This window comes from Diabrotica undecimpunctata, chromosome 6 (assembly GCF_040954645.1).
Source record: "Diabrotica undecimpunctata isolate CICGRU chromosome 6, icDiaUnde3, whole genome shotgun sequence".
In the NCBI taxonomy this organism is placed as follows: domain Eukaryota; kingdom Metazoa; phylum Arthropoda; class Insecta; order Coleoptera; family Chrysomelidae; genus Diabrotica; species Diabrotica undecimpunctata.
Window position 1 is genome coordinate 21,689,190 of NC_092808.1, and position 16,990 is coordinate 21,706,179.

General features: G+C 33.7%; 1 protein-coding gene across 5 annotated transcripts in view; it reads left to right on the top strand.

The window, feature by feature from the left end:
- hth (Meis homeobox homothorax) overlaps positions 1-16,990 on the top strand; it is a 393,321-nt gene that overhangs the window by 261,851 nt on the left and 114,480 nt on the right. For 3 of the 5 annotated variants that reach the window (XM_072534421.1, XM_072534422.1, XM_072534424.1), the window contains one exon: positions 6,707-6,748. The exons of 1 other annotated variant lie outside the window; for it this stretch is intronic. In XM_072534421.1, the coding sequence (XP_072390522.1) occupies positions 6,707-6,748 (42 nt within the window). Of the gene's footprint in view, positions 1-6,706; positions 6,749-6,829; positions 6,964-16,990 lie in introns of those variants that run through there. One more of the 5 variants, XM_072534425.1, reaches the window with a different exon arrangement.

Here is a 16,990-nt window from a genome sequence, read left to right on the forward strand (position 1 = left end):
TTAATTTAAAGCTATTTACGTCAAATCAATTATAAAATGTATTTCACATTACAATCAATTTTGCTTTAATCTTATATAAGTATAATAATCTTTAAAGATGCGACAATAAAATTGTTTCTGAACCTACTATGTGTTTATTGATTCCCCCCTATTTAATGTAATAAAAGCTTTATTACTTAACTTATAGTAAAGATGACTCGAGGCATCTTACAGGTTATGTGCTTTTAACTGCCCGGTAATTAGGTAAACACCTATTCAAATTGAACCTTTTAATACAGTATTTTTTTAGCTGCTTAGTTAGGGTTTTCCAAGTTTTCGTTTGCTAAAAACACTTTTGTTGAACAGTATTTCACACTTACAAGACTATATTTCTGACTTTCTTTTTAAAATATATCTATTTCTCCACTACTGACTTCACTACCAGCATTTTCAACCAATATATTCAGTCGTTTTCTTTGTATTTTCATAAAATCTGCATATTGGTCTGTCCACATTGACCAGTTGAGCAGTGTTCACTAAAAACACCTGTGATTGCCCTGAGTTCAGTTTTCTGAAACACTAAGAAGGTTAATTTTATAATTTTCGAAAATATCTTTTAATGTGGGGTTTTTAGTACACCTAAGAATGGTTTGGATCTGATAGAGAACAACTAGCTTTTTTTTAATAGGAGTATCAGTAATCTCGTTACCAGCCAATTATTTAATCAGCTAGCATTCATAACAAAGTTATTTTATCGTGCTTGGTCAGTTGATTAAGAGTTTTACAAATAAAAGGCAGAAATTTCGTCAAAAAAGTTAGTAGGCTATTCAGCACATCCAAGAATTTTATAAAAATGCACGTACAATAATTGTAATCTAATAATTTGCGATATGCGGACGATAGAGTACTCCTAGCTTCTAGTCAAGAAGATCTGCAAACACTACTTGATAGTGTCGTTGAGAGTTGTAGAGAGGCAGGTCTGGATCTGAACATACGGAAAACCAAAATACTCGTTATAAGTAAACAACAGCATATAAAACCGTCTATATATGTAAATAATACCAAACTTGAGCAAGTTGATAAAATCGTTTACCTTGGACAGCAATTAAATTGTAACACAGAAAGTCACGGCGAAATTAGATCTAGGATAGAGCAGGCTAGAGCGGCTTTTAGAAGGATGTCGAAGGTGTTATGTAACAGAGACCTAAAATTAGCATTGAGGATCTGCCTACTTCGCTGCTACGTGTTCTCGGTCTTACTTTATGGTGTCGAGTCCTGGACTGTGAATAAAATCGATCTAAATCGCCTTCAGGCTTTCGAAGAATTTTAAAAGTTTCCTGGGTGGAGAAGATTCGAAACTGCACAATACTAGAACGTCTCAGCAAGACTACTGAGATCATAAAAAGCATCAAGCAGAGAAAGCTGGAGTATTTCGGACATTTATTGAGAGGTCCCAAATATAGGTTGCTACAAAATATCATGCAAGGAAAAATAGCAGGCAAACGCAGTCCAGGACGAAGAAGAACCTCATGGTTGAATAACTTGCGAAATTGGTATGGTGTTGATACAAGCATGCTATTAAAATTAAGATAGCTATGATGGTAACCAAAGTTCTGAAAGGACATACTACATGAAGAAGAAGAACCATATCTTATTTAGTTGATTAAGAGACTGTTTGCATTTCCAACTATTATGGACTCACAATTGTAGACTTTAGATTCTTTATTGCAGTTTGGTTTTCAGTTACAATATATTGTCTGAATTGAAGAGTTTTTGGACACTCTTGAACTCAAAAATCTGTCGATGATAAATCTGCTTGAAATATTCTAGTATGTGTCTAATATTCGGACCATTAAGATGTATTCTTTCTCTTTCGTGCTTTTTTGACATGTCAGTATAGTAAATTTTGTCATTTTGGGCGGTTTCGTGTTGTGTGAACTCTTTTGGTTGTCCTAACCATTAAAATTTCCCGATTTCCACATGTGGTCGCCTGGTTTTATTACCTCTAAGGCCGTCTATTATAAATTAAATGAGGTACGACCTCATTGCATCTCTGACTTTTTGTAACTTAATTATTGCATTTGCTGCTTAATTTTGTTACATATATAACATATTATGTTGTTATCGATCTAGCAACCACCTCCATGAAGTTTCAGACCTCCATGTTTTGGCATAAAGCCTACACCATATTTGTCGAGCATTTGTTGGTTTAGTGGTGATATTTGTAAGCACTTCTTGAATAAATGAATTTACTAAGGACAAAAAATATTACTCAAAAAAAATATTATCAGTCATCAGAGATTTGATCTCTAAAAATCAGAAGAACAAGCTGAATTTTGCTAAAACCCCTCTCGTAGGGAGGAAAAACGGAGAACATTGATTTACCAAGAATCTATACGCCATAGAAAAAAATGTTTCAAACTAGAAATCTAGCTTAGATAATTCTGAACAAAAATGTTTATTAGCACTTTTTCTGTAAAATGAACCGTTCTCTCAGAAACAACGCTTGAAGCAATCGGCGATTTTGAATGTTAGTTACGTGCGCGAAATCAATGTATTAAAAAAAATTGTATCAACTCATGGTAAAAAGCTTGTTTAGCTTGCTCAGCTTGTGCGTATTATTTTTATAGGTTCAGTGGCATTTTCGCGTAATTTTAAATTTTAACCTGGTGAAATTTTAGAACGCATAATAATTATTTTAGACACTCGGTAAAATAGGAATTAGAGTCGAATCCCTTGGATAAAAGGTAACCTAATCCTTTTTGAAAGTAAACCAAACATTCGAAATCGGGTATTTGTTCCTTTCATTCCCCCGCCCTTTTGTGACTCCCCCGCACTCCTTTTGTTAATCATAAAACAGTATGCAGCAGCTACCCTTTGGCCTTTAAGCCCTTTCAGAAACATCAAACGTGCGTGTGCGTGTGCTGTCTTCTGCAACTAGAATTCGGTCGGTTTTTCTCTCTGTTTTTTTCCTTTCTGTTTTTTTTTTGTTTAAACGTCAGAACCATCTGTTCTTAATTTGTTGGCTATTTGTTCGTTTACCCTGCTCTCTTTGTTCGTCGGTGTGCTTCGAATAACGCGGACGAATGACCATTGTAAAAAAATTGAGAGCGATTGAGATTTAAAGGTCGCGGGAAGTTGTGAAATTGACAAAGCTAGGGGTGAAATGTACCTTTGATGGGTCTATGGGGTAGGTAATATTGAAACCGCGAAACTGAAGGAATTCTAAAGCCTTCTAATTTAGTTGATTGACGTATGAATCTTCCGGAATTTAACAATTAAAATAAATCAATACCCAAAAATGATGTATTCATGATACATATTAAACAAAGCTAGTTTTTGATATTGAGCTTTTTCATTGCTATAAACAGTATACATGTTTAATTTTTTATTCTTTGATATTTTTTACTGACATATTAGACCGAAAAGATACAGTGGCTCACAGCTTAAATGATGCAGCAGCTACTTAATAAAAATACACACAACGCAAAAGTCTAGGGATATTTTTATAAATAGACTTATTTTGTTTATCTGTAAACAACTTAAAAAAAGTAATACAAAATTTGTAGTTTAAGTTGTTGTTTAATATGTCAAAAAACCATAAATTGCAAAAAAAAATCAGAAAATTGGATCAAAAAAAATATATTGCAAATCACTCATGTTTCACATATCACCATAAAATGTCAAAAAAATACGAAATATAAACTTAAAATAAAGTATGGCCACCGCGTTGGTTTATCACAGCTTTACATCTACTGTTCAAGCTCCGAATCACATTGTTAATGTCTGCTTGAAGTAGTTGTGTCCATTGTTCTCTCAGAAGCTCTTTTAATTGAAACTCATTGTAGATATTGCCCATCTGTCAAGTAATTCTTCGTTGGAGCATGTCCCATACATGCTAAATGGGATTCAAGTCCGGTGATTGTGCTGGCCACGGCAATACATCAATACCCTCGTTATCCAACTAGTTTGTTACAATATGCGCAACATGTGGTCGAGCGTTATCATGCATAAAGTAAAAATTTTCTCCAACATCAGCAGCAAACAGGCGCACAACAGGTTCAAGAATAGTGTCCAAATATTACTGACTTGTGAGAAAGCCACTTGGAAAAATGAGGTCAGTTCTTCCGTCAATCATTATTCCGCCTCATACCATTAATGTTACACCTTTGTATGCATACACTTCTTGAAGATGTCGTAATCATTCTTCATTTCCGGGTCGTCTCCAAACTCTTGTCCGACGAGAATCTGGATGAAATCCATATCTAGACTTGTCACTATGTGGTCACAAAACTGTGGTCCAGTCATTGTCAGTCCAATTCTAAAACTCTTGACACCAGGTTAATCTTGCAGCGCGATTGCCTCTAAATAGAGGTGGACATCTCCGTGGTCGCCGACTACGAAGATTGGCTTCATGGAGACGATTCCTCACAGTACTGCTGCTAATTGTTACATTATGTGCAAGCTGTAATTCATTAACCAGCTTGGGTGCTGTGATTGTTGGCTGCCTTCATGCATTTAAAATTAAATATCGGTCTTGAGCGACGGTTGTAGACCGACCACGTCCTGGATGTTGCTTAGCTGGACTCCCAGTGTCTCTAAACCGACGCCACAAACGACTTACGATGCTTTGGGAGACACCCAGATGGTCAGCAACTTGAGTTTGTCGCATACCAGCTTGAAGGAGGCCCACGGCTCTATTCATCTCGTCCAACGTTAAGTGTTGTCGTTGCATGGTAAAAAGACAATATCTTTAACTCACCTATTAAGCAAGAATGGTATAAAGTGACTAAAATTACAAATAAACAAAACATAAAAATGTCGATTTTTTTGTCCCTTATAAAAAACATTCTAAAACACAATTGTATCAACAATTATAGTACAAGCAAATTTATATGGTCATGAAATTTGTGTCATTGGTATTGTCAAATTATTAAAATATCCTTAGACTTTTACGTTGTGTGTAGTATAAGCTATTTTCTGGGTTTCAAATATACCATACTTAAATAACAATAAATATTTAATTATTTTATGTATGATTTTGATGTCACAGCTAAAATGATGCAAAATGTAAAACAAGAAAATTAACGAAGAAAACAAACTCGACGCTACGCATTGAAAAATGATTGCTAATATTTTGTAGGTCCTCCTTCATTATCAATTACAGCCTGCATTGATTCGACCAACTTTCTAGTATACTCTGAAGAAATTGTGTCCCAAGCTTCAGTAATTTTTACTTTCAATTCATTTCTAGTTGATTTTTTGGGGCACTATTTACTTTATTTTTTAAAGTCAACCACACGTTTTCAATAACATTCAAATCTGGTGACTGGGCTGGTCATGACATTTCGGCAATTATAAAACAACCAAGGAAGAACCCGCTATGACGTGTGTTTTGGATCGTTGTCCTGATCAAACCGGTAATTGTTATTAATACCCAATTTTTGAGCACTAGCGGCGAGATATTGCCTTAGTATATCCAAGTACATGTAGTGGTTCATATTCCCTTCAATAAAATGCATGTTACCTACTCCTGCAGATGACATACATCATCACTCCATCTCCACCGTGCTTTACCGTAGCGTTCATATTTTTTGTATTTAGTTCTTCATTGGGCTTTCTCCACACCAATATCAGCAAATATTACTGAATTCCAAAACTTCAAATCTTTGTTAATATGCTCGCTAGCGAAGACCAATCTAATACTCCTGTTTCCTTGGCTAATGGATAAGGGTTTATTTCTAGCAGTTCGGTAAAAATCTTATTTGGAGCTAACCTTCATTTATTTTCAACTCTATTTTTATTTCGGTAACTTTCAATTATATCGTGAACTGTTGATGAAGATTTATTTACCATTTTGGATATGTTTGTTTGGATATATCCATTTCTATGGTGGGTAATAATTAATTTCTCCTTAATTTCTTTCACTAATCGTAGTTCAGCCACCCATTCTTAAATAATTTTGTTATTTACCATTAAGTACTTTGAAATGTCAAACTAAACATAAAATAACTGCAATATGAATTCAATGCAATGCCTACTTCGCAAATTTCAAATTGTTAAGTTCTGTAATGCCCCATCTTATGTACATCATTTTAGCTGTGACATCAAAATCATACATAAAATAATTAAATATTTATTGGTATTTAAGTATGGTATATTTGAAATTGTAGAAGACTTATAGTAATATAATTTCAGTATGTAATTTCTTTCTAACATGATTAAGCCGCTGATACAAGCTAGTTTTGGAATTTTTACACAGTTGTGATAACAGTATCCAAATGTTATTCTCTGAAATATATGCCCATCACGGCATAGGTATTGTGTCTGTGTGCATTCTTATAGCCTATTTCATCGTTTTGCTGCTTTTTTTTCAACCATTTTATAAATATTGAACTGAAAACTACTGAAAACACTAATCATTCCTTGTGGAAAGCCCAAAAAAAGTCAAAAGACCTCAACAGCATATCCCACAATTAGTCTATCAGTTGAATTGAAATGAGTTTTCTTGGAACATTTGCAAGCTGGTAAGCTCGCACTACACTGGCTGCATCTTCATGCATAATTATAATGGAACCAAATAGAAAATTTAACTTCCCCAATAAAAATGAGCCAGATCAAATCAAATATAAACTTGAGAGCATGGTTATTAGTATTTTAGGAATTTTGTTTATGTTTTTCTTTGAACAGTATACCTTGCATTTCTAAATCGGCGGTTTTCTTACAGGTACATGCATATAAAGAGGAGAAAAAATTATTTATGGAACAGGTAATAATGAAAGAATATTTTTAGTAGACGTTGTTTTGATTAGAATAAGAATCTCCTAACTGACGCATACAATTTTCTTAGATTTCTTGCTGTAGAATTGCCATTTTGCCAGTAGCTTCCAGTTTGACAGTTTGGTTCTGTCTTATATCGTTAAACGAGCGAATTCAAACCATAATATTTGTAATGTTTAAATCTTAGTACAAAAATAAATGTTAAATTAATCAAGTGTTTCTGTTTATTATTTATTTCGTATCAAATTCAAATGGCATCATAATCCAACTCTCGATAATCTACAAGAATTGTACCAAAGTTAAATTAGGTGAAGGCTTTCTTATTGAGAGTTTAGCCCACACAAATATATTAAATTTAGTACTATAGTTAACAACTAATGCTTTAACGATTGTTCCGCAAAAGATACCAACAATTTTTTTCAATAAGAAACAAACTTAGGTTTTAATATAAACGAGAAAAAGCCATTTTAATACTCAACATTCCTTTCTGTAGAAGATGAAGCAGTCCTAAGTGTCATCATTATTATCATCATTATCTTTATCTTTATCCCTATGTACTTCTCAGTACTTTCATCTCTGTCGTTTCCGACAGGCCGTCCGTCACATTGTTGAAGAATGCCCCCGAAGGCGGTTCCCTGGAGTTTTTGACGAGTTCCTGAATGCGACCGAAAATGTTTTAGACTATATTAATGCATTAGATGTTCGTTTGTAATACTCCATGTAATGTTTTATATTGCTTTTTAAATATGTGTTCTTATTGTATGCCATACGATAAATAAATAAATAAATCTGTCGTTTCCAGTAGCTTTTGTGTTGTGGCTGTGGTCTTACACTGGCTTTATAGATTCTTGACTTCATCTCAGTGTTAATGTGTCTGTTTCGCCATATAGTGTTATTAAAGCATCCTGCCAGTCTATTTGCTTTTTGTATTTGATCTCTCACTTCTTTTTCCACGTCTCCATAGCTAGATAGTGTAATTCCCAGGTATTTTATTTCCATTACTTGTTCAATACTGATGCCATCAATTTCTATTTTATATCTGGTTGGTTCTTTGGTGACTACTATTATTTTAGTTTTCTGAGATAAGATTGTCATATTAAATTATTTTGCTCTTATGTTAAATCCGTGGACCAGTCTTTGCAGAGTATCTTCAACTTGGGCTATCAATATTGCGTCGTCTGCGTAACAGAGTATTTTTATTTCTTTGTTTCTCATTCTGTATCCTCTTGCTTTGTTAACGCTTTTGATGATTTCATCCATGATCAAATTGAGGAGCATCGGGCTCAATGAATCCCCTTGTGCTATTCCGCTGCCTATTTCTATAGGTTCTGTAAGTTGTCCATCTATTCTGACTTCCATTTTGTTGTTTTGGTAGATGTTTTCGATAGTTTTTATAATATTTAGGAGAACTTCTCTATTATACAGAAGATGGATTACATCTCTTAGTCTTACTCTGCCAAATGCTTGCTTTAGGTCACTCAGACACAGAAATGCTGGTCTATTATACTCTAGGGATGTCTCAGTAATTTGCTTTATAACGAATATTGCATCTGTACATGATCTTCCACTAGGAAATCCCTGTTGTTCATCTGCTAAACTCATCCACTGATTTATTAGCACTTGTAAAATTTGTTTGTAAGTTTTAGCGTAGTATTTAACAAGTTTATACCTCTGTAGTTTTCTGGTATTCTAGTATCTCCTTCTTTGAGGCAACAGAATATTTCTAATACCGTTGGCATTATATCTGAAATGTCTTCTACAGCAATAGGATATGGAAAATCAACTATATAGTGTTAAAAAAAAGAAAAAACAAGCAGCAAATAAGCTGGTATAACTCCAATCAAACCGGTACCAAGGAGATCTAAATTATTAAAAGTCGAGCTGAATAATTGTTTTAAACATGAGTCCATTCATTTTGTTCTCGCAAGCAAATACCAACTTTAGAAATAGCTTAACGAGCTATTACCGTGATCCTGATTTCTCCACGTTAACTCACTAAACAGCGATCTTGCCTAAGCTCATAGTGTAGTAGTAAACTAGTGTGTACGACATAGCAAGATGTACCAGTTGTCTATTCATTCCTTAGCATTCCAACCCTGTATATTTTCAGTAAACAAGAACTATTGTTTTTTATTTCAAAGCTATGTAGTCGCGTCAATCTAATTTAATATATAATATTTATTGTTAATATAGTTTTTGTGGTGTTCACAGTATAACATAACTAAGAAATTATTTTCTAAACTAGTTATATCCTGGTTAAGCCAAAAATGCACCGGATCTCTTACATATCAAGGGTCCTCCATTAAATTGTCCGAACACTTCATATTCGGAAGTGAGTTACATGGTTATTTAGTTGGTTAAGGATAATCCTAAACAGCTCTGATTTCATTAGTCTACCCACATTGCTAGAATCGAGATGGCACAAAAAGGTCATGGGCAAAATTGACACCCGCACAATATAAAATTTCAGGCCCGGTCTGGGTGTCGGTTCGCGTAAGAATGTTAAATTAATATAGTTTTTTTGCCGAAAAGGCCTGAATGCAACTAATTGGAATCGAGTCGACAAAAACAAATAGAACTAGTTACCCACATTATTGTGCCACCATGTTATTAAACTGGTTGGGGTCATTTTATGGCGTTAAAATTTTTATAAAAATATCACAGGTTAATTGTTAATGCATTACGACACTATACAACACGGGTCTATTAATTAAATATTGTCCTTGAAAGCAAAGACCGAAGGATAAGATCATGCATTATAATATGTACATGCAAGATAATATTGTAAAAAATTATATTATAACATTTATTATTGGAATTATTTTATTTTCAATACTGTTTATCATAAATAAAAAATCATAAATAAACGCGTAAAGAAAACAATAATAGTAAGTGGACTTGATATAGTTGAAAATAGCGCTGGAAACAATACTGGAATAACATAAAAGAAAGAGACTTTAACCAATATACTTAATTAGAATCAGCAACAGTTCAACTGATTTTTGAGCACCTGATAAGTATAACATTAATTTAGTATGACATTTTGCCCGGGAAGATCCGGCAGGTTCCGGCACCGATTGCATCTTTAACCCTGTTTCAGGTAACTAGTATAATGTGCACTAGCCTAGGGAGACAGACGGTTTTACGGGTACTCCGAGATACTCCGAAACACCGAAAATTTCTCTATCTGTGCCAAGAATTGAACTCATGACTATTAAAAAAGTATATAATGAAGATATTTGCTAAATAATTATTTGTCTTAAATATAGCGCGAATAGTGCTATTCCTTCGATCAGAAATGGCTAAGCAACCCGGATAATGGAATGAGGAGGATGTGAACATGCAGTATCAAGCATACCTAAAATATGTTACAAGCTACAACACTGTTTATCACATAACATAAAAATAAGCTTGTTATGAAATCCTCCTAACACGTCGTAAAAAAGGTATATCATCGCTGGCACAGAACACACCCTGGGCTTCAAGGCTAAATACAAATTAGAGGGAAAGAACTATGGTTATCTGCAAAAGAACAAAAATGTGATATTGGATATCTATTGGAAGACCAACATACTGGCCTTCTGATAGAAAGTACTACTTGTTGATTCTGGTGATTTGCTTATTTTCACAAATGTCTCATAAAACTACCTAGAATTACCTAGACATGAGGATGGCTCATAAACTCTATAATCTTAACTATAAGATGTAACTGGAAATTTTATGTTAAATTAGGAGAGACGAACTTAGTATTCGATACAACAAGATTTATTGGATGTTTAGAAGAAATTCTAAAATGTCCATTTATAATAAACTACAAATCTATCTACCAATATTGACCAGGTCTTCTTGTTTTTATGCAGACATGACTCTGTCTGTTTTTTAATGTGCCTTCAGTAAGTTGTCGGTCCATCGTTTTCGTGGTCTTCCTACTGATCGTCTTCCTATTGGAGAACCATCTTTACTACTCTATTGGTTGTCATTCGGCTTATAGGATAGTTCCACTTATACTGTTCTATTTCTTACCCAGTCCTTGATGTTCTCTGTTCTTCTAGCTCTATTCCATAGTGTCAATTTTTCTAAGAGTTTTCATCTCTGTTGTTTTTAACATCCTTTTTGATCTCCCTGTGTCAGATCATTTCTTTATCGACATTTTTATTTCTCCATATTGTTTCATTCGGGCAATCTGCTGCTCTGTTTGCTCTATTCACTTGACGTTTCACCTCTGTTTTGAACTTTCCGTAGCTAGATAATGTGATGCATAGATATTTAAACTCCATCACTAGTTCTATTATTTGACCTTCCAGCTCCTATTTACATGTTAGTAAATTTGCTGTTGTAACCATGCATTTTTTCTTTTTTGGGCAAATTAACATGTTAAATTTTTGGGCGGTTATATTAAATTGATGTAGCATACGTTGCAAATCATCTTCACTTTGAGAGAGTAGTATTACGTCGTCTGAATAACAGATTATCTTAAGTTGTTTTTCTCCCATTTGGTATCCTTTTTTAGTTCTTACTTTTATAGTATTTTATTTATGATCAGGTTGAACAATAGAGAACTCAGGGAACCTCTCTGTCTTATCCCATTCTTCTTCTCATGGATCCGTCTCCTTTCGAAGGTTGGCGATTCCAATGGCAATTGTAGTTTTGGAAACTGCTGCGCGAAAGATTTCTGCGGATGAGCGGTCAAACCATGTCTTCAGGTCTTTCAGCCACGATTTCTGGCGTCTTCCTACTGATCTTTTGCCCTGTAGTTTTCCTTCCAGTATAACTTGAAGTAATTCGTATCTTTCGCCTCTCAACACATGACCCAAGTATTGCATTTTTCTCTCTTTGATCATTCTTAGTAATTCTTTTTGTTTACACATCAACATTTGATATGGATTATCCCATTTCCAGCTTCAATTGGGTCAGTTATTTTTTCTTCTACTTTTACTTTTATTGTGTTGTTTTGGTAGATATTTTCGATCGTTTTAATTATTCCTAGAGGTAGCTCTCTTGCGTACAATAAGTGGATAACCGCCTTTAATTTGACCCTGGCAAATGCGTTCTTAAGGTCCACGAAACATAGATATGCCTTTTTGTTGTATTCTAATGATTTCTCTTGCACTTGCCTCATTATAACTCTAGCGTCTGTGCATGATCTTCCCGGCCTAAAACCTTGTTGTTCTTCTGCTAGTGTTATAATTTTATTCAGTTTATTAGTTATTAATTTTAGTATTGTGTTTAATAAATTAATTCCTCTATAATTTTCACAGTCCAATTTGTATCCCCTGATGATTTTATATTTTTTAATTTCCTTAATCTTTCCCTTACCTCTTTCTTCCTAATATTTATTTCTTCGTTGGTCGTAATTTCTGGCGTTTGTGGTTCATGATACCTTTAGGAAAAGATACTAGATAGGTACATGGTTAATATACGTATATGTGTATGGTTGACTGCAGGGCAGTGAAAAAAACTAATCAAACGTCTACATATCCAGAGATTTTCGAATAAAGTGCTAAGGAATATTGTAGAAACTATGTAGTTTGTAATGTAAGTTTATTTTGAATGTACTAGATTGTCAATTTATTACAAGTAATATACTTCTAATGCAAGAACATGTTCGTCATATACGACTATATGACCACGTTAGTTCTGAACTGGAATGTACGGTTCGATGGTTCATCCCGCATTTTGCATATTTCTTGTTTTCGTTCAATACTGGTGGTCTGTTTTGTTCGTTTTGTAAATTTAGTTCGATTTCTCTGTGATTTTTTGTTAATTTGTAACGATTATTGTTATTTATCGGTGAGATTATTATCTCCATCAGTTCGCTCTTTCTTTGAGCCTTGCACTCTTTAATTTCCACTTAAATATTTTCTTTAGGCAGTCCATTTTCTTATAGACTAAAGAAGATGTAAATCTTATATCTGCGTTTTTATCTCGGGATCAAAATCGTAGTCTAAGTTATGTTTTTGCTAGATTTTTTTTTGGTTTAAAAGTTGTTCTATGCGTTACTACTACGTCTATATTTTTTGGACACTTTATCCTCGCTGCATTGTACCGACATATTTTATTATCCACTACAATACATTTTAAGTCTAATTTTTTAATTTGATGTACCTTTCTTTTTCCACTGCCAATATGATCAATTATTAAATGCCCCATTTATTAAATATTGTGATAACGATAGAGAAAAATCAATGTTTTGTTAAGGTATAGTTATAGTATGAATGATATAAACACGGCAAAAACTCAAAAACTTGCTTTGCTATGTCACTACAGTTTAATTAATGAATAATTCAAACATTTATTAAAGGCCGGTCCTGATAACATTGACACTGTCGTATTTCCAAAGTGTAAATATACCGCGCCGGTTGTTGGTGATTACAGATAGGAAATTAAATAAATTTCAAGCATACAGAGGTTGGATGGGGTTTGTAATACTTTACACGACTTCTATATCAGCTATGTGTCAAAATTTAAACACAGTGGAGCCAAAAATAATATGGAATTATTTTAAACTTGATTTTTTACTTGTAATTACTAAATTGATTATAAAAACGAACCACTAACTTGAGAATTCCCTTGTTTATAATGACTTATAAACTTAAAGCTATAATTATAAGTTTAGAAGCTCCTTCCGTGGATACAGATCTTTGCTTATTTTCTAGTATACATCTCTACTATGTATTAAAAAAGCAGAATAAAAACTATACAAGTATGCCCACAAGATATGCATATAAATATCCTTGTTATGTGAAACACTTTCGAAAAAATTATTTGAAAGTTAATTTTATAAAATATTATTTAAATTAGGTCCTTTTTCATTGGCAAAACTCAAAATAGCTTTTCATTCAAAATATGCTTTTTTTCTTAACTCTTCTTTCAGGCACGTTTTTATTCCTATTTTTCTATTCAGGTGAGACACTACTTGTATCTGACACTTGGTTGTAAGATCTGCGTACCAAACTCTGTTCTTTCAATTAACTGCACCAAGAAGTCCACTGCTCTGTTAGTAGCCAGCAATTTTCCTATGGGAAGTTTAAGGGTTTGTTTTGGCGACACAGTTTAGGTCTACAAAAGATATAAGCTCCAATTTTATTGTCTGGTATGTCCATTATTAACTCCTTCCTCTAAATGTTTTGGATGTTTAGCTCCTGTGACATTTTTCCCGTTTGAATCGATTCTTGGTTGGGTCTCAAGCGTGGAAATTATTGTTGCTCACTTTGGTTCATTCAGATCCTAAGCCTGCGTGGATTTCCTTCCGTTCAACTGCATAAAACTAGTACGATGGTATTAGTGATAGGCCTGCCAGTGTAACCTTTTCAATTCCACCTCAGAATCCTTCTTAGAATCTCTTACTCCTTTATATTGTTTACCAAGATGGGCTAATGTCATCTCCAAATCCTCACTTAATTTCTGAAAAGTACTTCCAAGCACCTGAAAGTTCTTTAAGAAATTGATGTTAAATGACTTATTCAGCAAATATCAACTCAAAGTACTTACCTATGAGTTAATTTCTTGCATATTCAGGAACAAATGTAGCTACATCGATAAGTTTTATTACGTTATTCTTAATTTCTTTACAGGAGACCATTTTGTCCGGATCACTACTATTTCTATTACAATTAGAGCAGTTTTGTATCTTCTACCACCACAAGCTTTTAAGAAGTAAATTGCAGTTCGGCTCTTTTTCGAAATTTTGTAGTCGGAAGCACTTCTTGTACTTTGAGTCCGCTTAACAGTTTTCGTCCGAGAAGTAATTGGATATTTCCGTGACATAAGTACCTTATTAGTGCTCCTAGTGTGAATCTTCAAGTGTCCTGATTTGTGATTTCGACAAGCATAGCCAAGATACTTCGGTTTCTTGGTATTTCCTATAATCGTCTCCTAATGTAGGTTTTTACAGTGTAGAGAATCGTAACTTTGCTTTTAGTCTGCTGGGCATCCTTTTTGGAAGTAGTTATGTTAGTTTTGGGTCCTTCTTAGAGTGCTTGGTTTATAATTTTTATTGATGTGCAATGGGTATTTGCACGACTTAATGTAAAATGAGGTGTGGCCTATTGACAGTCTTCAGCAGACCGTTTGTGACAGTCCCTTTTAAACAACAATGCTCAAGGTACAATATGCTCTTACCTTGTGTGTTACTGCTCTCTTGACTATCTGAAATGAGCCTACCTGGCTTAAATCCCATCACCACGTCGAGATGAAGCAATAGGATGGGTTTCTGGAACCTTTTCTGTAACAATGAGTTACATTATTTGACTTTAGTATTTATTTCAGTAACAATGACTTTATTTGGATATTATTTGAGACGCTTATGTCTCCACCAACCTCATCGTATCTTGTAGTAATAGATAACCGTATTTTTTTGAAGATTTTGTCCTGGGAATTTAAATGGTCTTTTATTGTATCATATTGATTTTTTTTTATTTTAGTTTTATTTTTTCTTCTTTTTTACGCACGTTCAAAAAAGCTTCTTTGGTACTACTGGTATCAAACAACATATGCTCTGCGACCTGTATTAACACTAAGAATTAATTTCAGGCCACAGCCAACAAACCACGAATACAACACGCTTGTTGCCTAAGTTATTTTTCTCCTAACCTTAGCACTTTATTCCAGCTTTGTGTATTATCTAATTTGTCCTATGCCTGGTCTTTAATTTAATTTCTTTATCAATTTCACCACACTATGTAGCAGCCTCTCTGTTTCACTCAGACCTACCGAGATCTTTTGTTTCTTGTGTAGTGTGTGTGTTGGGTAAATGCCTTGTTACTATGTAAAGTCAACTATTATATTTACGAAAATTCACTTATTATTTACAGCGCCTCGAATGAATACCGATCCGACGCACAATATTTTATATCTATTGAATAGAAAAAGTTTTACTAACTGCGCTATTGGGGAGGTCGACGATTGTTAAGTTGAATATTTTTGTTGACATCACGCCCTCGACAATTTTAATATATATTCGATAGATCACTTAGCACATAAAAAAGATAATCTTAAAACAGTTTTAAGTTAATTTATTCGGTATAGATTTAAATTAAATATAAAGCAAACGCTAGTGTAACAGAAATTTTAAATTCAAATTTTATTGCTTCAAAAATCGGGCATTTTACTAAAAAATATCGAAAGATTTCAGAAACTGATTAAAATTCAGAAATAATTGGTGTTAAATGTCACCGTATGGTAATTAGAATGATGTGTATGCCCATTGACAGCTGGGAATGGTTGTGTGTATCAAATATATTGCAGGTCAAAACTCTCATTAAGGTGATACTAGAATAAATGTAGCTATATTTATATTGCAGTTTTATGTAATATTATGTAGTTAATTCACTTTTTATTTATGAGTTGATAGTATTTCAATGTCCAGCAAATTATTTAAATGCCGTTTTTCTTGCGTTCCACTGAATTAAGGTATTTTATTACTTACGAAATGACTTGTGTAGTTCTCCAGATTATCTTATACATATAATTACGTTCGAGGTAAAATATGACTGAGAGAGTTGTCAGTTAAACTAAAAATAAAGTGTGTATACAGTGGTTAAGATTTTAATTTAATTTTATGAGTTTAATTTTAAAATATGGTAGAAATAACAAGCAGTCAGGATTAGTCACAAAAGAGTCTAAAGCATATATCTATAGTTTCGTTCGCGGTACGAGCAATGGACACGTTCAGGATCAGTTCAGAATCCTCTTAGTAATCGGGTTGTACGCAAGCGCGGTTCATATTCAGTTCGGGATTGATTTACACCTCGAACGAATTTCGAACAACCTTCAATTCAGTCTTTAGCGCCTGGTTTGTTTTATTTTACACTGATTTGTCGAAGAGCTTGTTTGTAGATAATATTTTAATTTTTGTATAGATTTATGTCCTATAAAATGGGTAAGTTCCAGCTTGGTACGTAAAGGTTGTTCTCTATCGTATGATTATGTTTGTTTTATAGATTTAAACCAGCTTTTATAGCTATATATTTCCAACCAAGACCATCTAGCAGTGGCTACGTGGGTAATGGCGAAGATGCCGTATTTAAGTGGAATAACAAAAACAACCGTAAACCGTAAACATAAAAGAAAACAGGAAATCGCTATTTTTGCAATTTTTTTTGACTTAATTTGGACACATAATTCACAACTTCTCACGAAATCAAACGATGTTCAATCAGCTGTTTATCTGTTTAAAGCTCTGAGCACAGAATATATAAAAACGTTTGTAAGTATTTTGAAATTCCTATTG